The sequence below is a fragment of the Heptranchias perlo genome, chromosome 5 (assembly GCF_035084215.1).
Source record: "Heptranchias perlo isolate sHepPer1 chromosome 5, sHepPer1.hap1, whole genome shotgun sequence".
Taxonomy (NCBI): Eukaryota; Metazoa; Chordata; class Chondrichthyes; order Hexanchiformes; family Hexanchidae; genus Heptranchias; species Heptranchias perlo.
Window position 1 is genome coordinate 83,306,307 of NC_090329.1, and position 24,693 is coordinate 83,330,999.

The following is a 24,693-nucleotide window of genomic DNA, read 5'->3' on the forward strand; positions in this document are numbered from 1 at the left end:
CCCAGTCTCTCTTCATAGCTGAAGCGCTCCAGCCCTGGTAACATCCTGGTGAATCTCCTCTGCACGCTCTCCAAAGCGATCACATCCTTCCTGTAGTGTGGCGACCAGAACTGCACACAGTACTCCAGCTGTGGCCTAACCAGTGTTTTACACAGCTCCATCATAACCTCCTTGCTCTTATATTCTATGCCTCGGCTAATAAAGGCAAGTATCCCATATGCCTTCTTTACCACCTTATGTGTGTACATATGTTATTGGAATCTCCTCTGTACTAAACACTAAATGTATAAAATTACCTTCATTAAATGAGTCATTATCCTTACTATCTCTTCCATTGAGGGGCGTTGTGCAGGATCTTTAGACCAACAGCGAGTCATTAAACTCTCAATAGGTTTAGGCAGATTTTTGATTAGAGGTGGTCGAGTACCTAAAATACACACAGTAAACATGGATGGAACAAATTTGAAAAATCTTAATAGATTTAAGACACATTTTGTTACTTGATCAATTTAAAAACACCAAGATTACAGTCCAGCATCAAAGTATTACTGCCATCTAACAAAGATTGCCAGAATGTATTCCTTATTCTTAATTCTCAGATGAGAAATTCAACATTTTTTTTTTGGGGGGGGGGGGGGGGGAAGTGGGGGAAAGGAAAGAAAAGAGGAGGTGGAAGAATTTCCCGAGGTTTGATTTACCTAAACAGGTTTTACATAGAATTTATAGGACAGAAACAGGCCATTTGGCCCAACCTATGCCTGAGTTTATGATCCACATGAGCCTTCTCCCACCTTACATCTTACCCCATCAACATATCTTTCTATTCCTTTCTCCCTCATGTACTTATCTAACTTCCCCTTAAATGCATCTATGCTATTTGCCTCAACCACTCCATGTGGTAGCGAGTTCCACATTCTCACCACTTTCACCAAGATTGGTGAGGCAAACAATGAAGCTGAAACAAAATCTAGCATCATTAAACAGTTAGAACTTATTGTTTTAAAAGTGCAAACAGTGGGGCATCATTTTCAAATCAATCCCGATTAATCAAGAAAAAAGCTTCTTTCTCTCCCTCGACACAAAATTAAAAAGTTACTGTAGAAACAGAAACTAAACTACTTAATACTAGATGTTTCTGGGTTATTTGGTAAATACACTGGAACAGTGACAAAGCACTCCCAGTAACAAAGCACTCCAAGTAACAAGGCAGCCTTGGATAAAATACTAATCAATCATCTTACCCAATCTTTTTTCTGTTTTGCTGAACTACAACTTTTAATGGAAATGACATGCCACATAAGTAGTTCTGCTCTGCATATGGGATTTTACAAAATTATTTTACCAATACTTACTCCTTCATTTAAGGGATTCTAACTGCAATTTTGTGTTGAGCAAGTCAGTGTATTTCTTCTGTTACAATGAATCTCTGGGGCTGACTCTACATTGCAAATTTTTGTCAATGAAATAGAAGTTCAGAAAGGTATCTATACAATAGTTTTTGGGCGAAATTTTAAAATGAAATCAGAATCATCTCGGTTTCATATGTATAGTGGTAACTGTGGCACAACTGTTCAAATCTCATTTACAGTACATTTTGAGATGATGTCTTAAAAAATTCCAGTTAGTCATAAATGAACATCCAGGGTGGGGGGGGGAGTTTCCGTTTTGGGCACAATCGGGAAATTGGGTGCAAATTGCATTTGATATTGCGCTGGTTAGGTTGCAGTTTATTTGCATAATCACAAACATAAAATCTACCATGAACCAGCGCAATCAGTCAGGGTAACAGAACGTAATGGTTTATTTTCTTCTCTTTGCATTAAAAAATATCCATTGATGTATTTAAGAATGGTAACCTGGTGCAGTTGCACTAATACAGTTGAAAATGGCTATATCAAGCAAGGGAGGAAATAGCGGAGGCCTGGACCATCATTTTCCAATCCTCTTTGGCTACGGATAGAATCATAGAAGTTTACAACATGGAAACAGGCCCTTCGGCCCAACATGTCCATGTCGCCCAGTTTATACCACTAAGCTAGTCCCAATTGCCTGCACTTGGCCCATATCCCTCTATACCCATCTTACCCATGTAACTGTCCAAATGCTTTTTAAAAGACAAAATTGTACCAGCCTCTACTACTGCCTCTGGCAGCTCGTTCCAGACACTCACCACCCTTTGAGTGAAAAAATTGCCCCTCTGGACCCTTTTGTATCTCTCCCCTCTCACCTTAAATCGATGCCCCCTCGTTATAGACTCCCCTACTTTTGGGAAAAGATTTTGACTATCTACCTTATCTATGCCCCTCATTCGGTGGCGGAGGACTGGAGGACTGCTAAGTTGTACCGCTGTTTAAAAAGGGATAGACCGAGTAATTACAGGCTAGTCAGCCTAACCTCGGTGGTGGGCAAATTAATGGAAACAATTCTGAGGGACAGTATTGTCATTTAGAAAGGCACGGATTAATCACGGACAGTCAGCATGGATTTGTTAAGAGAAGGTCGTGTCTGACTAACTTGATTGAATTTTTTTGAGCAGATAACAAGGAGGGTCGATGAGGGTAACACGTTTGATATAGTCTACATGGATTCTAGCAAGGCTTTTGACAAGGTCCCACATGGTAGACTGGTCAGAAAAGTAAAAGCCCATGGGATCCAAGGGAAAGTGGCAAGTTGGCTCAGTGTCAGGAAGCAAAGGGTAACGGTCGACGGGAGTTTTTATAATTGGAAGGCTGTTTCCAGTGGGGTTCCGCAGGGCTCAGTCCTAGGTCCCTTCTTTTTGTGGTATATAACAATGATTTAGACTTAAAAGTAGGGGGCATGATTAAAAAGTTTGCAGATGATACAAAAGTTGGCCGTGTGGTTGATAGTGAGGAAGATAGCTGTAGACTGCAGGAAGGTATCAATGGACTGGTCAGGTGGGCAGAAAAGTGGCAAATGAAATTCAATCCGGAGAAGTGTGAGGTTATGCATTTGGGGAGGGCAAACAAGGCAAGGGAGTACACAATAAATGGTAGGATACTGAGAGGTGTAGAGGAAGAGAGGGACCTTGGAGTGCATGTCTACAGATTCCTGAAGGTAGCAGGACAGGTGGATAAGGTGGTTATGAAGGCATATGGGATAATTTCCTTTATTAGCCAAGGCACAGAATACAAGAGCAGGGAGGTTATGCTAGAACTGTATAAAACACTGGTTAGGCCACAGCTTGAGTGCTGCATACAGTTGTGGTCACCATGTTACAGGAAAAACGTGATTGCACTAGAGAGGGTACGGAGGAGATTTACGAGGATGTTGCCAGAACTGGAGAATTTTAGCTCTGAGGAAAGATTGGATAGGCTGGGGTTGTTTTCTTTGGAACAGAGGTGGCTGAGGGGAGATTTAATTGAGCTGTATAAAATTATGAGGGGCCTAGATAGAATGGATAGGAAGGACCTATTTCCCGTAGCAAAGAGGTCAATAACCAGGGGCATAGATTTAAAGTAATTGGTAGAAGGATTAGAGGGGAGCTGAGAAGAAATGTTTTCACCCAGAGGGTGGTGGGGTTCTAGAACTCACTGCCTGAAAGGGTGGTACAGGCAGAAACCCTCATTACATTTAAGAGTACTTGCATATGCACCTGAAGTGCCGCAACCTACAAGGCTACGGATCAGGAGCTGGAAAGTGGGGTTAGGATGGATAGCTCTTTTTCGGCCAGCACAGACATAATGGGTCGAATCACTTCCTTTTGTGCTGTAAATTTCTATGATTCTATGATCACAAAAAGTAAGCATTTTTAGTAAGTGTGTCCAGTCTTCCACCTGCAAGTAACCTGATTTTAAAATCACTGAAAATGACTTAAAAAAAGCGATACTGAACCATTTGCTAGTTTCCCTGGTGGATACACTAGTCGGTTTCTTAGTAAATTAAATATCATTTAATATGTAAAAACTTTTAAAATGTTTCTACTAGTGCCTGTGCACCTAAGAAAATGAGCTCAATCTGAAGACCTCCTCAAACGGCTGCGACTGGTAGAACCGGGCCATCCTCATTATTTCGATCTGGGGGTGTGGCTAGTTTTGTGGGCTTCGGGCGCAACGATTTTTATATCAGTATAAAAGATTGCGGAACCTCGAGCGTTACTTACAGTTGAGTTTCCGCGATCTTTTGCACTGGTTCGGCTGATTGCGACCGGATTGTGCTGATAAAACTAGTGGAAACTCTAGGGCCCAATGTACAATGGGTTTTGCTTTCCAAAAAGTGTCTCAGTAATCTTGTATATTTTATGATCGAATAAGGAATAGCCATTAGCTTAAATTATTCCAAATTTTTTTAAAAAAACATAATCTACTCTTATGGCCTTAAACTACAATTATGCTACAACTGAAGCTTTGGTACAAAGCAGCTTAGCTTCACAATGATGATAAGCAGTTATCATGTAAATCAGGGCCTGGCCTGACTCCAGAGTGAAGCAGAGCAAGTTTCGCACCTCTAAAGCTGTAGTGTAAATACACCCTTAAAGAGCTGAACATATGCTCAAGTGAATAGAATTGGTTCTTATATGGATAATTAAAAGTCTCAAGTGTATTAAATGTGTTCCAACACTTGCACTGTGTGAACTTTGCAGATACTAAATTTTATCAAATTAATAATTTACTCAAAATATTTTATCTTATGTTCTCCCATCCGGCCAATTCTCAAAATACCACAAACAGCTCTCTGAATTAGAGGGAAGTAATCTGCTCTCAGATCAGTGCCACAATATAACTGGCCACTAGAAGATGTAAGAGTGGTGTGACTATACATGCCTCAGATTCTCTCCTTCCCTACCCTCCAGACCTGAATTAGGGTCTTCTATGGGGAACAACAGGTACAAAGTTGAACTCTAACATTATAAGAACATAAGAGCAGAAGAAATAGGAGCTGGAGTAGGCCATATGGCCCCTCGAGCCTGCTCCGCCATTCAATAAGATCATGGCTGACCTTCGATCTCAACTCCACTTTCCAGCCTGATCCCCATATCCCTTGATTCCCCAAGAGTCGAAAAATCTATCTGACGAAGGGGATAATCTCCGAAAGCTTGTGATTTTAAAATAAATTTGTTGGACTATAACCTGGTGTTGTAAGATTCCTTACATTTGAATATACTCAACACCTGAGCATCCACAGCCCTCTGGGGTAGAGAATTCCAAAGATTCACAACCCTCTGAGTGAAGAAATTCCTCCTCATCTCAGTCTTAAATGGCTGACACCTTATCCTGAGACCATGCCCCATATAGTTATAGTCCTGCCACCTTCAGTAGTTGTATTGTGAGACTTGGGATTTTGTCCTTTCTTTTTTAAAAAAAAGTCATTCTTGATCTTGGGAAACAAGTTCAGACTCCTAGGGTTCCCACTGGCAGCTATTAAGTTGTTGGATGAATGTCTAAATTATTTACCAAATCCAACATTGGACCCTTATTTGTATTAGGTCACTTATTTTCATCGTGGACAATTGTTTGCTCTTTGTATGCACATCTTTGCCAGACAAAACAATGTGAATGTACAAAATGAAAAAAAATATTTGTTTGACTGGATACCCAATGCCAATGGCAAAATCCCTTATTCATCATTAAGACTAAATTCTTACTTAGTCGCTATCAAGGCAAAGAAAATTTTAAATTTTAAATAAATGCCGAATAGCAAACAGAGGTTATGTCTGGTAGTACTGTGAAAAGACTAGAATCCTAAATCAGTATGAAAATTTAAAGGCAGTACAGTACCTGCACGGGGAATATGTTGTGGCATTTCAGGATTCATGCACTTTGGAGGTTGACAATACTGACATGAAACAGCACATTTCCTCCCTGCCTTCCAAAATTAAGAATCCACATCTCAAAACACCTATTGCATCCATTATAAAAATTATTGAAGAAAGATAGGTGTCAGCCTTGGCTCAGTGGCAGCACAGTCGGCTCGGAGTCAGAAGGTTGTGGGTTCAAGTCCCACTCCAGAGACCTGAGCACATAATCTAGGTTGACACTGGAGTACAGGACTGTTAGAGGTGCTGTCTTTCGGATATGACATTAAACCTTTCAGGTGGACGTAAAAGATCTCATGGCAGTATTCGAAGACGAGCAGGGGAGATCCCCCCAGTGTCCTGGCCATTATTTATCCCTTAACCAAACATCACTAAAACAGATTATCTGGTCATTATCTCATTGCTGTTTGTGGGACCTTGCTGTGAGCAAATTGGCTGCCTTGTTTCCTACATTACAACAGTAACTACACTTCAAAAGTACTACATTGGCTGTAAAGTGCTTTGGGACATGCCGAGATCGTGGAATGAACTATATAAATGCAAATTCTCTCTTAAAACTTATACACTAAATAATTCAGCTAAATTCAAAACATTAAATGAAGTTTCCACTTAACTCTATAATTTCCCAATAGTACAGATGCAAGAATATCAGGGTTACTATCAGAACAGGTGAGGGTTCCAAACTTGAAGTTACCATATTACTGCCAATTTAAAGCAAGACAAGAAAACATTTTCCAGATATAAGCTTACCATTATGGACAGCCCACATAATGCGAAATGCAGGGCCACCGATTTCATCAAAAGGTTTTCGGCGAGTTATCACTTCCCAAAGGATAATGCCCCAGCTGAAGACATCACACTTTTCACTATAATTACTACCTGTGACACAAATTCAACAAGTCACTTGTGATAGCAAGTGGCTAGATCATGTAAAAAATATGGTTTAAGTTTGAAAGATTTATTAACCCATCAAGGTTTGCGAGGGCATTTCAACACTACTAATAAATTTACAATATGCTGCACCTATCAATTTTGCACATTTGCCCCCAGTTTTACTTTGATTGCTCAAGTTGAGCAAAGATTTTCCAAAAATAGTAAGTGTACAGGTGTAGGGCATTATGTGGCCATTCTGTTAACTGCAAAACACGTACCACTGAAAAGAGTAAAGTAATTGAATAAAGTTTATTTCCTCTACTGAATAAAGTGAGGGATGTTACTGTTGACAAATGGAAAAGTCATCCATTTCTGTACCAATGCCATTAGCAAGCACTCAAACTGTCCAGTAAAGAAGTGGCTGGGATCCAGTACATTGCCTTATGCATTCTCAGCAGAATTAGGGTCTATTTACACGGTTAGTCTAGAGTCAGTGTGAAGCAATTTCCACTTTGTACTGGACCTAAAGTGGCAGAGTGAATCTGGGGTCAAGGACTGACCTGAATCTGGAGAGAAGCGGATTTTGACTTCCTGGTGAGGTAGCCCAGGTACTCAAACCCAGTTGTACTATTATCTAGGTGACGTCTTTTGGAACCCACTTATAGTAGTAATTCTACTTATTAACTACTGTTGCCAGAACCTCCAATCAACCCTTTTTCAAAAGTAAATGTTCTCTATCATCAGATCAATTAAATTGCAAGAAACAAAAATGACCATGTTGCATATTATTCTGTCCCAATTCAAGACAGACTGCATCAGCATTCGTTTGTCTGCAGAATTCATTTTTGATCCTGGCGAGAATGAAGTTTTTAGGAGAATCCAGTGTCACAGAGCCAACTGAATTTGTGCTGATTGTTTTTTGAATTTTCTCCCTTCCTCTCTTGAAGGAGGTACAGTTCCATGTCCAAATGGCTGCTTTTCATGCATAATCCTATACTGTGAATGTTGGCAGGTCATTTTAGCTTTGGAGGGTATCACAGCTAAGCATGACCTTGTCCTAATCAAATATCCATACATGTGTGCTTTCCGGCATGAGTCACTGGTTTCCACCTGTAGTGGAAAAAACAACTGATTTTTCCCTCTTCCTTATCTGGGGTGCTGAGGGCAATTGCAGTGCCGTCGGTGCAATCAGTTAACAGCATAAACCGAGGATGAAAGCTGGTCTCTTTGATTCTTATGGATTATTAGAGCAGGTTACACACTGGGCCATTAGGGGAAACTCAAAGTGATGACTGAACAAATCTCAATCTCAACTGCTCACCTTCAAAAACCTCTGGAGCCATCCAAGCAGCACTTCCCTTGTTGTTGGTCATGTGAGTTTGAATATCACAGGCTGTGCCAAAGTCACAGATCTTCAGAACTGTCCCACCAGCAACCAGCAGCAAGCTATCATAGTAAAACACAGGACTGGAAATATCAGCAATCTATATTCAGGGATTCAGAACATGCCTTTCAGTAGTCAGCACAATAAAAGAAAAAAATTACATTACACAAACAATAGCTGTAAAAGAAAGACAGTGCATTATCACCGCTCAAAAGTCTCAAAGTGCTTCACGTACAATAAGTTACATTGAAGTCCAGTCATTATTGCATAGGCAAACATGGCAGCCATTTACACACAGCAAGATCCCATAAATAGAAGTAAGATAAATAATCAATTAATTTGTTTTTGACAATGGTGCTGGCCAGGACACTGGCTTGTTCTTCTTCAGCTAATGCAATGGGATCATCAAATGTTCACTTAAACCATCAGAACAGGAAGACATTTAAAGTTCCATCTGCAGGATAGCACCTCCAACAATGCAGCACTCCCTCATTACTGTACTGGAATGTCAACCTAGATTATGTACTTAAGTCCTGGGGAGTAGGAGTTGAACTAAATCTTTTGGCTCAGAGGCAAGAATGTTACCAGATGAGCCAAACTGAAACAGGCAGTAGAGGATAAGAGTTTCTCCCTAGAAGTATTCCATTAAATTTTTAAAAACACATTCTGAAGAGTCCCATAGGTAACACCGTATATGTGAACATGCACACTTTGGTGTTATCTGCCACCCATGCCACATCTGTTCCATTACCAAGAACAATTTCTTCCAACTCTAACATTGCCCATCTCCGCTCCTACCTGTCTCCCCAATACTGCAGAATCCATGCTTATCATCTTGGGCCCCATTTCTCTAATGCTCTCCTAACTTGTCTTCACCCTCTACAAATACAACTCATTCAGAATGCTGCAGTTCACGACCTCACCCACACAAAGTCAAGTATTCCCATCATTCTTGCCCTTATCCCATACCCAAGCAAACTGATTACAAAACCCTTATTCATGTTTCCAATAGCCACCTAGAAAACCCTTCTCTTCAACCAGGCCTTCGCTCCACCCTATCCCAACTCTTTATTCTTCTGTTTTCATTTTCTTCCTCCCACTTAGTATCCATTGTTTTCCACCATCCTGTAAAGTACTTTGAGATGTCTTTGCATTTGTGACAAGTGCTACAGAAATGTAATTTGTTGTACCTGGTATGTCATATATGTACACTATGGCAATATGTTTTACTGAATGTCCAGGGCTGTGGATAACAACAACATCTTACATTTATGTAGCACCTTTAATGAAGAAAATATCCCAAGGTGCTTCAAAGAGGTGTGATCAGAAATAAATAGACATCAAGCCAAAGGAGGAGATATTAGGAGGGGTAACCGGAAGGTTGGTCAAAGAGGTGGGTTTTAAGGAAAGGCTCAAAGGAGGAGAGGGAGGTGGAGGGATGGAGGGGCTTAGGAAGGGAATTCCAGAGCATGGGGCCTAGGTAGCTGAAGGCGGGGTGAAGGGCGGGTGGGGGATATAGAAAAGGCTCGAGTCAGAGAAACACCATTCAGGGGGAGGGAGCTGGAGGAGGTTACAGAAATAGGGCAGGTTGAGGCTGTGAAGGGATTTAAAAACAAGGGACCGGGAACCATTGAAGATCAGCAAGAATAGGGATGATGGGTGACCGGGAGTTGGTGTGAGATAGATTGTGGGCAGCAGAGTTTTGAATGAGATGATGTTTTTGGAATGTGGGATGTCAGCCAGGAGAGCATTCCAATAGTTGAATCTGGAGGTATGAGGGCTTCAGCAGCACTTGGGCTGAGGCAGGAAGCGGAGGCAGGTGATATTACAGGGATGGAAACAAGCAGTCTTTGTGATGGAGTGAAGCTCAGACTGGGGTTGAAAAGGACACTTAGGTTGCGAACAGTCTGGTTAAACCCGAGACAATGGCTGGACAGGGGGAAGGATTTGGCAGCAAGGGCACAGAGTTTATGGCAGGTGCTGTAGACAATGGCTTCAGTCTTCCCATAGTTTAACTAGAGAAAATTGTGGTGCATCCATAACGGATGTTAGACAAGCAGTTTGACAACAGAGTCAGTGGAGGGGTTGAGACTTGCGGTGGAGGTAGAGCTGGATGTCTTCAGTGTACATGCAGATGATACCTATCCAACACCAGACATGGCAGGAAGAGTGGAACCAAGTCAGTGCAGCTCCACTCAGCTGCACAACAGAGGAGAGGCATTGGAGGAGGATGATGAGATTCACTGTCAAAGGCTGCAGAGGTCAAGGAGGATGAGAAGGAATAATGCACCATGGTCACAGTCACAGAGGATGTCATTTGTGACTTTGGTTCGGGCTGTTTCGGTGCTATGGCAGGGACAGAAACCTGATTGGAGAAATTCAAACATGGAGTTAGGGGAGAGATGGGTGTGGATTTAGAAGGCAAATGTTCAAGGACTTGAAAAGGAAGGGGGTTGGAGTTGAGGTAGTAGTTTGCAAGGGCAGAGGGGACGAGGGTTTTTTTTGAAGATGGGGGTGATGCCAATGGTTTTGAAAGGAACGGGGGCAGTACCTGAGGACAGGGAACCATTTACATTGTCAGCTAGCATGGGGGCAAGGAGGTGGGTCTGATGGACAAGATAAGCTTCGAAAGGGCACGAGGGGAGATAAGAGTGAAGCTAAAGACATGGGTTCAGGTCATTTTGTGAACATCATGCAGCACCTTCTCCTAGTAGGGCTGGATTTGGCCACAGCTAGAACAATCCCTTTTTTGATTTTTTTTGTGCAGGGGAATGGATCACTTTCCATTTTGAGGATCTAGTGTCAACATTAAGCATTCCCACTGAGGCATATGATAAGCTAGATACGGAGTAAAGCTCTCGCTAATATGCCTCAGCCCCAATCTCAAACACAGCCATTTTTCATTTTATGCAAACCACAATGTTATTCATTGTTACAATCTATAAAAACTGCCATACTTGTATCCATTAACAAAGAACCTACTTTGGTGGTTTGAGGTCCCTGTGGATTAAAGCCTTGGGTTTCATGCCATGTAGGTACGCAACTCCTTGTGCACACTGTAAACACCAATTCATTGCATGGGCAGCAGTGTAATACGGTAGGGGTTCAGCTCCATGCAGCACTGTAAATCAACAAAGGCTCATCATGAGACATTATTGAAAGACATATTGAAAGACATTCTTTTCAACTATTTGACAATTTTAGTTCAATATTAGAAATTCAACAAGGTGGCCTAAATCCAGCCAAGAATGTATACTTACCAACTGAAGTTGACACCGAAGCAGCAAGCAATTGCCTCAAGAATTACAGAAAGTGGTCAAGTTTGTTTAGAATGCCCAAACCAACGTCGAGGTCACTATAGTAGCCTGAACGAAACTAGTTTGATATTTATAAAATATAGAATAATTTACCATGGAAATTAATTCGATCAACTAATATAAAGATGTTCAAGAGATAATTTGGGTGAGTTTTTGGAGAAAGAGGCCATTATAGGATATGGTGAAAAAGTGAGAACAAGAAAAACAAAGCAGGCTGGTTAGGAAAGTGGGATTTTCCTATTTCTTAAATGGCTCTAACATTTTCAGTCTCCTACCGAAACGCCTCAGTCAAAGCACATCCCTTGCAGCAAATAGATCTGCTAATCTGATAACATAATATGCAATTCTTGTTAAGGCCTTTGTATCACAATAGATCTTCTCCTGTTGCTCAGCTAATGAGGTCACACAAGTTCCTACTTTAAATTTACTACAGTTATTGGGCCTCTAGGCACTTTCACATTTAAAACCTACAGCCAACGGCAAATGTGCTGATCTTGTTCTCTCTTTGTCTGCTGCAGTTATTAATATAAACTTGCCGAGTCATACCTTGATCTGTCAGCAGCAGAGCACATTTTTGCCAACTCAGTTTAGGTGAGGACAATTTCTGAGGGGGCATCACATGCAGATACAAAAGTATCTTAATAGGCATGTATACACCTATTAATATTCCAAAGCAGAGGAAGATGCAGGTCTACAAGGAGAAGGCAGGCACTGGTATTAGTTTTGGTTTGTGCTACCAAAGAGCTAGCATAGATGCAACAGGCTAAATGGTCTCCTTTTCATAGTATGGTACAGCATATGAGGAGGCCATTTGGACTATCGTGCCTGTCCCACTTGCCTGCTTTTTCCCTATAGCCCTGTAAATTTTTTCCCTTCAAGTATTTATCCAAATCCATTTTGAAAGTTACGATTGAATCTGCTTATACCACCCTTTCAGGCAGTGCATTCCAGATCAGAACAACTCGCTGCGTAAAAATTTTGTTTCCTCCTGTCGCCTCTGGTTCTTTTGCCAATCACCTTAAACCTGTGTCCTCTGGTTACCGACCTTCTGCCACTGGAAACAGTTTCTCCTTATTTACTCTATCAAAACCCTTCATGATTTTGCCTCCCTCTATCAAATCTACCCGTAACTTTCTCTGTTATAAGGAGAACAACCCCAACTTCTGCAATCTCTCCACATAACTGAAGTCCCTCATCCCTAGTACCATTTTAGTAAATCTCTTCTGTACCCTCTCTAAGGCCTTGAAATCTTTCCTAAAGTTTGGTGCCCAGAATTGAACACAATACACCAGCTGAGGCCTAATCAGTGTTTTATAAAGGTTTAACACAACTTCCTTGCTTTTTTACTCTATGCCTCTATTAATAAAGCCCAGAATCCCGTACACTTTTTTTAACAGCCTTCTCAACTTGTCCTGCCACATTCAAAGATTTGTGTACATACACCCCCAGCTCTCTCTGTTCCTGCACCCACTTTAAAATTGTACCATTTAGTTTATATTGCCTCTCCTCATTCTTCCTACCAAAATGTATCACTTCATACTTCTCTGTTAAATTTCATCTGCCATGTGTCTGCCCATTTCACCAGTCCGTCTATGTCCTCCTGAAACCTGTTACTATCCTCCACATTATTTACTACATTTCTGAGTTTCGTGTCATTTGCAAGCTTTGAAATTATACCCAGTGTACCCAAGTCCAGGTCAATAATATATATCAAAAGGGGCAGTGGTCCTAATACCGACCCCTGGGGAACACCTCTGTATACTTCCCTCCAGTCTGAAAAACAACCGTTCACTCCCTGTTTTCTGTCCGTTATCCACTGCCACTGTCCCTTTAATCCCATCGGCTTTAATTTTGCTATTACGTGGTACTTTATCAAATGCCTTTTGAAACTCCACATACACATCAACCGCATTACCCTCATGAACCCTCTCCGTTACTTCATCAAAGAGCTCAATCAAGTTAGTCAAACACGATTTTCCGTTAACAAATCAGTGCTGACTCTCATTTATTAGCTCATACTTTTCCAAGTGTCAATTAATTTTGTCCCAGATTATTGTCTCAAAGTTTGCTCACCACTGACGTTAAGCTGACTGGCCTGTAATTGCTGGGTTTATCCCTCCCCTTTTTTTTAAACAGGGGTGTAACATTTGTAATCCACCAGTCCTCTAGCAATATCCCCATATCCAAGGAGGATTGAAAGGTTGTGGCCAGAGCCTCCACAATTTCCACCCTTAGTTCTCTCAGTAACCTAGGATGCATCCCATCCTGACCAGGTGATTTTTCTACTTTGAGCAATGCCAATCTTTTAAGTACCGCCTTTTTATCTATTTTTATCCTATCCAATATCATTACTACCTCCTCCTTTACAGCTACATTGGCAGCATCCTCTTCTCTACTGAAGACCATTGCGAAGTATTCATTTAGTACCTCAGCAATACCCTCTGCCTCCATAAGATGATCTTTCTTGTCCCTAATTGGTCCCACCTTTGCTTAGACTACTGTTTTACTATTTATGTTTATAAAAGACTTTTGGGTTCACTTTTATGTTAGCTGCTAATCTATTCTCATAGTCTCTCTTTGCCCCTCTTATTTCCCTTTTTAGATCTCCTCTGTACTTTGTGTATTCAGCTTGGTTCTTCACTGTATTATGAACCTTACACTGATCACAAGACTCCTTTTTCTGTTTCATTTTAATCTCTATCTTTAGTCATCTAGGGAACTCTAGTTTTGGATGCCCTTCCTTTCCCCCTCGTGGGAATGTGTCTACTCTGTACCCAAACCATCTCCTCCTTGAAGGCCTCCCATTGTTCAATTACTGTTTTGCTTACTATTTTTTGATTCCAATCCACCTGAGCAAGATCGCTTTTTAACTCACTGAAGTTAGCCGTCCTCCAATTAAGCATTTTTACGCTCAATTGTTCCTTGTCCTTTTCCATAACCTTTCCCACGTTCTTTCGTGCTGTAAACTTCTATGGTTCTATTTATAGACCCCAATAATCTGGGTATACTCTTCACTGCCATTACCTCACTAGAGAGGCAGTGACCAAGTTATGCCATTCGCTTCAGACTGACCTGCAGATCACTTTAAGAACTAGGACAGCACTTCCCGTAGTTGTGAAGGTCACCACTGCAATAACATTCTACACTACTGGATCCTTCCAGGCCATCTGCCAAATCAGCCAGTCGGATGTTCATAGATGCACAAGTAGTGTCAGCAGAGAAAACATTATCATAATTTTCCATGTGCAAAGGAGGCAGCAGCTCTAGAGAGCACTTCACTTTTTCCATTATAAATGGCTTTCATGGGACCAGTCCACATCACAGCTTATGTGAGGGCATTGTACTGTATAGAATCATAGAAGTTTACAACATGGAAACAGGCCCTTCGGCCCAACATGTCCATGTCGCCCAGTTTATACCACTAAGCTAGTCCCAATTGCCTGCACTTGGCCCATATCCCTCGATACCCATCTTACCCATGTAACTGTCCAAATGCTTTTTAAAAGACAAAATTGTACCCGCCTCTACTACTGCCTCTGGCAGCTCGTTCCAGACACTCACCACCCTTTGAGTGAAAAAATTGTCCCTCTGGACCCTTTTGTATATCTCCCCTCTCACCTTAAATCTATGCCCCCTCATTATAGACTCCCCTACCTTTGGGAAAAGATTTTGACTATCTACCTTATCGATGCCCCTCATTATTTTATAGACTTCTAGAAGATCACCTCTAAACCTCCTACTCTCCAGGGAAAAAAGTCTCAGTCTATCCAACCTCTCCCTATAAGTCAAACCATCAAGTCCCAGTAGCATCCTAGTAAATCTTTTCTGCACTCTTTCTAGTTTAATAATATCCTTTCTATAATAGGGTGACCAGAACTGTACACAGTAGCATGCATGCTATTCCTGAGGATAGTACTGGTTCAGGCTACAACTTTGAATATTTGTGTGTTTCATAGCAAGCTATTAGAAGTGTGCCCTATACCTTTTGTGCACTAAAACTGTTTTGGGAAAAGATTATCTCTATGTTTTGCATTCTGTGGTCCTGAGGATGAAGCATTTCACCATATAAATTTGTGCTATACCTCCCTTACCCTAATAGTAATAATTTCTCATGTGCACCAGTTGCTGCACAACATTGACTGCACATATACAGTGTATCATCTCCATTCATGCAGCTTGCATCTCAGCCTTCACAGCAGGGTGACCTACTGCTTGAGGACCATTTTCCTTTGCGGCACCTTTTGAAGCAGGAGCGCCAAAGTGTCAACTGTAAATAGGGAAGTTTGCCCCACAGGTCTCCTTCCAGATATTTGCACAAATATTTGTGCAGGAATCACCAAGTATTCTATAAACAAACAGCAGTTTTGGCACATGAAAAAACTCTACTTTAATGTTAAGCAGCAGTCCTTTACGAGCTGCTGCCTGACTGAATTTCCTGTCACCGCTACCCCCACACCTTGGCTCCAGGCAACAATATTGCTGGCCAGGCTTCCTGTGCCTGTTTCTCCCTGCACAGGAGCCTATGACACTGAGCAGGAGGGGCTAGCCTTGCAAAATTCAGCGAGGCCAGCACTCATCGTCCATGTCACAGGGCAAGCACAGCCACGATTTTGCTTATAGTACAAAGTTAGTACTTTTATCTTAATCCAGTCAACTGTGCAGCAACCATAACATTTATATTTAAGAGCTGTTGGCACATGCAGGGAATGTACTTATTTCCACCAAACTGAAAACTGAAAATAAGAATTTTACTGTCTGTTTTTTAATCATAAAAGATATTAGCAGGTAGCTCCAAAACCAAACTGTCTTGTTCAAAACTGCACAGGTGGGCATGCTAGCAGGCAGAGGGTACGAGTGGCACATTTAGTAAAGGGCAACACTTGATCATCCCTTCTGTTCCTGGCCTCCTTTTGAGAAAAAGACACACAGACACGTCCCAAAGAGCTTCACAGTCAATTATGTGCTTTTTGAAGTGTAGTCACTGATGTAATGTAGGAAACATGGCAGCCATTTACACACAGACAGCAATGAAATAAATGACTAGATAATCTGTTTTGGTGGTTGGTTGAGGGATAAATGTTGGCCAGGACCCAAACAAACTTGTTGAGCTATTGGAGAATGATAAATTTTGGTTAAAAGTCAATCTGTCAGAATTGAATAATAACCTATAAGTAAGAGAACACTAGGTCTGACGGATCATTGTTTAATTAGAATTGATATTGCACTGGAGGTTAAGCCACAAACAATGCAGATGTGTAACACTTTGAAAAGCAATTTTTGGGCCCATGAAGAGAATTCTAGAAATGATTATGCATGAAGCAGAACTAGTAAACAATCAAAAAGAAAAAATATTGTTAGTACAGCATTTTAAAGGATGTTAAAGTATATCCAGTCAGCTATAATTTCTTTTATCTTGGTTGGAAGGTTAGAGCAAACACACATATTGCAGCCAAGTCTTTTTTTGAAAAGTGAAAGAAACTGTTGAGAACAGTTCAACGTATAAAAGCATTTCTCTCTCTTTTGGTCCACCTAGTGGCAGCATCCAGTATTGTGCTGATAAATAAGATTTGGTGGTGCAGTGATTCTGCTTTTTATACATCTAACTGAAACTGCACCAACTGACTGTTAACCAGAAATACACTACAAAATATATTACAGATGTTGAAAGGAACTTTAGGGGTGATGCCGTAATGTGGCATTTCTAGCAGAAAGCAGTGCTGGAAGGGAGCGCATCTCAGGAAATCATAGGCGGACATCGATTAAGAAAGTTAATCCTCAGGAAGTCAGTTGAGAACAACTAAAACAATTGTTAAAAAGAGTTCCTGATTGTGGCTGGTATCAGTGTTCCTAAGGTCAATGTATCGCATGGTTTGCCGTGGTCTCCTGGAACTCATTATGATCACCTTGAGGAATTTCCCAGATTTTCTTCACCCTGAATTGGCCTAAGGTTTTTAAAATCCGTTTTATTACCTCACCCAGGAGGTTATGTGTGACTGCTGATGGGCGGGGGGCATTAGGGATCATGATTCTCAGTTGGGCCATGGCTGTATGGGCTCGATGGATCAACTGATCTTTTCCTGTTCGTAAGAATAAAAGAATAGAAAAGCAGATCATTGGCATCAGCTAGAGAGAAACAAAGCAATTAAGCTACTTTGGTAAATGGAATGTTAAAGACCAGACACAGGTTAAGTACAGTGGAAACTTGATTAATTTCCATAATGGAGGGATGCCCTGTTAGATAATCAAATTACAGCAAAGTACAAATAAAAGATCCAACTTGAAGTAACAGTCTAGGTGTTAAAGGATCAGAAAAGGACTTGACCTGACTTAAAATTCCTGACTCAACCCAACCCCAAAAGAATTCTATGCAACATTTTTTTTAGCTTAATTTGCATTGACCGACGAGACACAACCTGACCCGAATGCCTGACTGAAGTGAGAATAGATGCAACCTGAATCTGCAGCCCAAAAGCGCAAAAATATGACCCATCTCAAAGTCCTAACTCCTGCGTATCCTGTTCATGGATAATCCTGAATGTGGATAGTAGAAGGGTGAACAGTCAGGGCTCCATTGTCGATGTAAGCTTGTCATTTGACTTGGAATGTAAGCATAAAATTGAAGAACTTGAGGGTAAAATTATTATAGACTGGAAACAAATCTTTTCTCTCACTACAGACTAGTAGATATGCAGAACAGAATCCAATAAAAGCAGCTGAGGTGGAGTTGGTTAACTCTTTCAAAAAGGAGCTAGAGAAATATCTGATTGGAATAGGACTAAGGTTCTTGGGATAAGCATTGATTATGGTGATCAAATATTCCAAATGACTTTATGGGTCCTATGCTGCTGGGTGAGAATGTTATCTATGGGGGAGGGGGCCCCGCAACAGGCCAGGTTTGAACAGTGGAGATGAATAAAGTTATTGGTGTTTTGTTTCAGTGCCATTGGAGATCAGGGAATATTTATGCAGAACTTTCTCAGGAGATTGAAGAGGTGAAGAAGTCTTTGATTGGTTAGACTGTACGAGGTCTGTGCAAGTAGCAGGCTTGATGTGCCAAGTGATCTCTTAGAATCATAAAAAATTTACGGCACACAAGGAGGCCATTCGGCCCATTGTGTCTGCGCCGGCCGAAAATGAGTCATCCAGCCTAATCCCACTTTCCAGTACTTGGTCTGTAGCCTTGTAGGTCACGGCACTTCATGTGCACATCCAGGTGCTTTTTACATGAGTTGAGGGTTTCTGCCTCTACCGCCCTTTCTGGCAGCGAGCTCCAGACCTCCACCACCCTCTGGGACCCCTACCACCCTCGTTCCATACTTTTTGTTGTAGGTTCCGAGAGGACCTGTCCACCTTGTTTTGTCATCCAGGTACATGACATAGATTGCTTAACAAAGACTCTTGCTGGGGTACAGAACAGTACCCTATAGTACCTCACTGTACATGATATAGGTTGCTTGACAAAGACTCTTGCTGGTGTATGAACAGTACCCTATAGTACCTCACTCAAGTGGCCATCCTTCATAGGTGAGCCTTGACAGTGTCAGCAAATCAGTATCTGAGGACAGCATCACAGCCAAGTCTGATCTAACACTAACACATGCACATTTTCCAGTGAGGCTCACTGGACAGAGACTGAGAACAGGAAACCTGGCTGATTTCCTTAGCCCAAGAGTGCCAAGGACAAATGGAACATTCTTACTGCTGCCTCAGTCGAAACATCTAACTCCGCACAGACCAGGGATCAAACCCGGAGCCTACTCGTCTGTAAGGCTTACTGCCACATTGTGCGTTTTATCCTCTAGACCATTTTGGAAATAGGAATTTGAAATTTTTAACTTGTGATTTTATGACTCTACGTACATTTCTAATTTTAAAAGCAACAGGTAACTCTGCATAAAGGTAACAAAATTAGGCACGTAAGTGTTCCTATCTTTTTGGGATAGTCACTGACTGTAACTTGGAATTCAACTCACCATTGTAAAGGGAGCCTCCTTCTGCATATTCCATAACGAGGCAGACCTGGAAAGAAGCATTACAGTGAGTTAAGAGAACGGATTTGGCCATTTCCCAAAACATATTGACGTTGTTTTTCTTTTTAAAAGAGAATGCCTGACCAAAAAAGTTATGAAATTAAAACCTGAACAGTTCAATTAAACTAACACAGATCATGTGTCTACATTTAACCCACCTGTTGCAGCCTTTTAAAGTACTGAATGGCCCTAAATTTTATGACAAAAAAAATCCTCAAGTGTGGAGTAAAAACCAATTTTAAAATTAAACATTTTTTAGTTTTATCTACTTTAAAATTGTTACCGTACAGTATCTACTTCTTGATTGCATTTTTCCATCTGGTCCAAATTTCTCAGCCATCTACAGACACTAACATGCGGAGGTCAGCATAATACATTGTTAATGCAGTAATTTTGAATCTTCTCATAAAACCATTTCCCCCAAAGATTACAAAATGCTAGAAATCTACAACAAAGAGAAACTTTCTCAGCTGTAACTTCTCTCTCCCACCCTGGGAAATTTATCTCCCACTTACAAAACTGCCCAAGCTGTGCTAATCTTAGCAGTTTACTACATTTAAAAAATCTATCAACTGCTTTTTTGAACTATGTAATCTACCGTGCCAGGAGGGTAGGGAGGGACGGGAGAAGAAACAAAGAATTTTTGTTCGGTTCCACTCTTACATACCTGATTGACAAATGGCTTCTCTTCTCTCCCCGCACTGTTACCTCTGGAGTCCACAAGGATTCATCCTTGGCCTCCTCCTCTTTCTCATCTACATGATTCCCCCTTGGCAACTTCATCTGCGGACACGGGGTCAGCTTCCACATCTATGTTGACAGCACCCAGCTCTATCTCTTCACTACCTCTCTCAGACTCTCCACTGCACTCTGTGTTGCCAGTTGTCTGACCACCGTATTCGACTCTCTTCAATAAAATTTCCACCCCTCCCACAGTTTTTGGTGCAATCAACCACACCAACATCCAAGGCTCTGCTCCATTGTTCACCTTGTGGGACTGCGCTCAGTCTTAGCTATCCGAGTGTAGATAGAGAATCTCCAGCAGTGGCTTCTCTTCCGGCCCACACCATTACTTCTAGAGTCCCTCAAGATCAATCCTGAATCCCTCCTCTTCGTCTACATGCTGCCCGTTGGCAAAATTATGCACAGACATGGGTCAGCTTCCATATGTATGCTGACAACCTCTCCGCCATCTCTCTCGACCCCTCCACTGCCTCCATGTTGTCAGACTGCTTGTCTGATATCTAGTCGTGGATCAGCCGCAATTTCTTCCATTTAAACATTGAGAAAATTGAAGCCATCATCGTCTGGTCTTGCAACAAACTCCATATTCTGCTAATGATTCCATCCCTCTTTTCAACTCCGAGCTGAGCTTACAACAAGACCCAAACTCTCTCTTCCTGACTCTATCTAGTCTTTTGTGCATCCCTCTCCTTCGGCCAACAATGGCGGCGTGTCTTCGGCCATCCAGCCTCCATGCTCTGGAATTCCCTTCTTAAACTCTGCCTTTTCATCTCCCTATCCTCCTTAAAATCTATCTTTTTGACTTCTGTAAAAGGGGCTTGGAATGTTTTTCTACCTTTTTGTTATAGAGTAGCAGTGATAGTAGTTAAGATGGTTGGTAGTGGAAAAAAGCAGAGAATTATCTTTGCTCTCCAGGATGATCCTAGAGTAGTGGGCGGTTTTGGTAACGGTTTCAGTCAAGAAATTAAGTTTACAGAAAACTCTAAGGGGTGGGGAGCAAGACAGAGGGGTTTAGGAAGAAATTCACAACTTAATATTCTGACACTGATTTTAGCTCTGATCATAACTCACTTAGAATTAGGTCAGCCCTCTTTATGACATATAAAATCATATCTCAGAAATAAAAATATAATGCACTATATTTTGATCAAACAAGTGTACAATTAGGTTACATAGGTTCCATGCCGGTATTTATGCTCCACACGAGCTTTGTCCCTCCCTACTCCATCTAACCCCATCAGCATATCCTTCTATTCTTTTCTCCCTCATGTGTTTATCTAGCTGCACCTTAAGTGCATCTATGCTAGTCGCCTCAATTACTCCTTGCGGTAGCAAGCTCCATATTCTTACTGCTCTCTGGGTAAAGAAGTTTCTCCTGAATTCCCTATTGGATTTATTAGTGATTATCTTAGATTTATGGCCCCTAGTTCTGGTTTTGGCAAGTGGAAACATCTCCTCTATGTCAACCTTATCAAACCCCTTCATAATCTTAATGACTTCTATCAGGTCACCTCTCAGTCTTTCTTCTCTTTTCTAGAGAAAAAAGCCACAGCTTGCTCAATCTTTCCAGATAGGTATAACCTCTCAGTTCTGTTATCATCCTAGTAAATCTTCTTTGCACCTTCTTCAGTGCCTCTAATCCTTTTCATCATATGGAGACCAGAACTGTTCACAGTGCTTCAGGTGTGGTCTAACCAAGGTTTTATACAAGTTTAACATAACATCTCGGTTCTTCAATTCTATCCCTCTAGAAATGAACCCTAGTGCTTGGTTTGCTTTTTTATTGCCTTATTAACCTGCGTCGCTACTTTTAGTGATTTGTGTATCTGTACCCCTAGATCCCGCTGCTCCTCTACCCCACTTAAATTCTTATTATCCAAGCGGTATTACCAAAATGTAATGCCTCACATTTATCTATATTGAAATTCATTTGCCAATTACACAAATTTATTAACGTCTTTCTGTATTTTGTCGCAATCCTCCTCGGTATTAACTATACCCCCCAATTCGGCATCGCCGGCAGATTTTGACATTGTACTTCCGATTCCAAACTGTTTATGTAAATGGTGAACAGTGGTCCTTTGTGGAACACCACTTCCCACCTTTTGCCAGTCTGTGTAACTACCTTTAACCCCTACTCTCTGTTTTATGTTTTGTAGCCAGCTTGCTATCCATTCTGCTACCTGTCCCCTGAATCCACATGCTCTGCCCTTAGTCATGAATCTACTACGCAGTACTTTATCGAAAGCCTTTTGAAACTCCAAATATATTACAACTACTGCATCACTCTTGTCTACCCTTTCTGCTACTTCGTCAAAGCATTCAATAAGGTTGGTCAAGCATGACCTTCTCTTTTGAAATCCATGCTAACTATTCTTTATTATATTTTCGGTTTCTAGATGTTTTCCTATTACATCTTTGAGTAAGATTCCATTGTCTTTCCTACCACCGACGTTAAGCTAACTGGTCTATAGTTCCCTGGAATCGTTCTACCTTCCTTTTTAAATACAGGAATCACATTAGCACTCCTCTGGCATTATTCTCTTTTCTAATGAATTTATACGTATATGTAATAGTGCCTCTGCTATCTCTTCCCTAACTTCTTTTAATATGCGGAGATACATTCCATCCAGACCAGGGGTTTTATCTTCTCTAAGTTTGATTGGTTTATCAATTATCTCCCCCTTTCTATCATAAATATCTTTATATCTTTTTTGATCTCTTCTTCTAATGTTATGCCCACCATGTTAGTCTCCCTGGTAAATACTGAGGCAAAGTAATTATTTAATATTTCTGCCATTTCATTGTCATTACCTGTGAGTTTATTGTGTGTATCCCTTGGGGCCCAATCCCTATTCTGATTTTTCTTTTGTTATTTATGTGTCTGTAGAATACTTCACTATTTCTTTTCATGTTCCTTGATAATTTCATTTCATAGTTTCTCTATGCCTTTCCAATTGTTTTTTTTAAAACTTCTTTCCTAACCTTTACGTACTCCCTTTTGTCATCTTCTCCTTTGTTGTCTATATACTTAGTGTATGCTTTTTTCTTTAGTTTCAATTTTGCCCTTATTTCTTTACACAGGTTACATGGCCTGAAATGGTAAGTAAGATTTGAATTACATACTGGATTTAGACAGGCTCCATACAGTTTCACAATATTGGGGTGGGTTACACGTGACAACTGCCGAAGCTGTAACAGAAAGAGAAAAAAAGTTATGAAAACAAAATAAAGAGTTGAGGCACAACCTATGCAGTGGAGCTTTCATTGGCTGTTGCAGTGGGAGTATACCCCACCCACAAGGTAGAGAAAGGAAATTAGCAGATAATCAAAAGTCCCAAATGAGATGCACGGTACAGCAATACCCTGGGCATAGGAATGGAGACAAATACAATACAAATAAGTGAAGCGGAATTTAATCTTTCTTGGTCTTTGGGATCAATTTATGCTAGACAGGAAGAGATTGGAGTAAGTGGACTGTGCAGTGAGGCAACATCTTGTGCAAGGCTTTGCCTGCAAAAAATCTGTAGGATAGTCAGGAAGGCAAATAATCAAGGTTCCACTACAATCTCATTTGTAATGCTACTTTAATTTTGTGCATTTCACAAAACTATGAATCTGCTCGATAGCATGGTCATAAAAAGCTGGATATTTCAAAAACATACTGATGACAAATTAAGCTGGAATAAAATTTTACATCAGCCAGAATTTTGCACAACATAGGGCTATATATAACTTAATCCCCTTGTCATGCTATTAACAGAAACCCTTGCATAACTAAATCCAACTAAAGTTTAATTTAAAACAAATTCCTCTCAGATGTGAAGTGATCATCATGCTAACAGTATAAATTTCTGCACTGCTAATTAACTACCTCCAATTTGGCTTTCCTAATTTTTTGAAGGAAAAGCAACCTCCACACACAAATTGGAACTTTCAACATCCCACCTGACCTTGCGATCAGAATCCCCCCATCAGCACATCCTCAGTCTCTCCCAAGAAACATAGTCATCTAGGTTTCATCGAAGACCCATTAAAAGACATGCCACAATGCCAAATATTGTCTTGTCTTTCTCTGCTTACAACTGCCAGCAGCCAGGCTTATCTCCTCTTATGTCTTTTAGATAAGGGAGGGTCTATGGATGTTTTATATATGGATTTCCAGAAGGCATTCGATAAGGTTCCATATCAGATTATTAACAAAAATGCGAGCGCACAGAATTGGAGATAGTCTTTCGACTTGGGTTGGAAATTGGTTGCGGGGTAGTACACAGAGAGGGGTGATAAAGGGTAGGTATTCTGATTGGCGTGATATGGCAAGTGGTATTCCCCAAGGATCTGTTCTGGGGCCTTAACTATTCACCATATTTATTCCTTCATCCAAGGCATTAATAGGGAGTTCTATATTCAAGTTTGCAAATGACACTAAATTAGGATTGACAGTAAGTAGTGCAGATAGGACACAGACAGATTAAGTGGGCTCAATTTTAAAACCGAGCAGAGAAGGGGGCGGGGGGGCGTCAAATTGAGGTCGCGAAACCAATCAGTGCGGGATTCCCGGACTGCCTCACG

General features: G+C 41.0%; 1 protein-coding gene across 2 annotated transcripts in view; it reads right to left on the minus strand.

Annotated features, from left to right (window-relative positions):
• The window catches only part of map3k7 (mitogen-activated protein kinase kinase kinase 7), a 114,587-nt gene that overhangs the window by 57,221 nt on the left and 32,673 nt on the right, over window positions 1-24,693 (minus strand). For both annotated transcript variants that reach the window (XM_067984750.1, XM_067984752.1), the window contains exons 3-8: window positions 23,248-23,313; window positions 19,321-19,366; window positions 11,013-11,151; window positions 7,968-8,092; window positions 6,524-6,652; window positions 297-427 (exon numbers count right to left, since the gene is read on the minus strand). In XM_067984750.1, coding sequence (XP_067840851.1) covers window positions 297-427; window positions 6,524-6,652; window positions 7,968-8,092; window positions 11,013-11,151; window positions 19,321-19,366; window positions 23,248-23,313 — 636 coding nt within the window. The remainder of the gene's footprint in view (window positions 1-296; window positions 428-6,523; window positions 6,653-7,967; window positions 8,093-11,012; window positions 11,152-19,320; window positions 19,367-23,247; window positions 23,314-24,693) is intronic.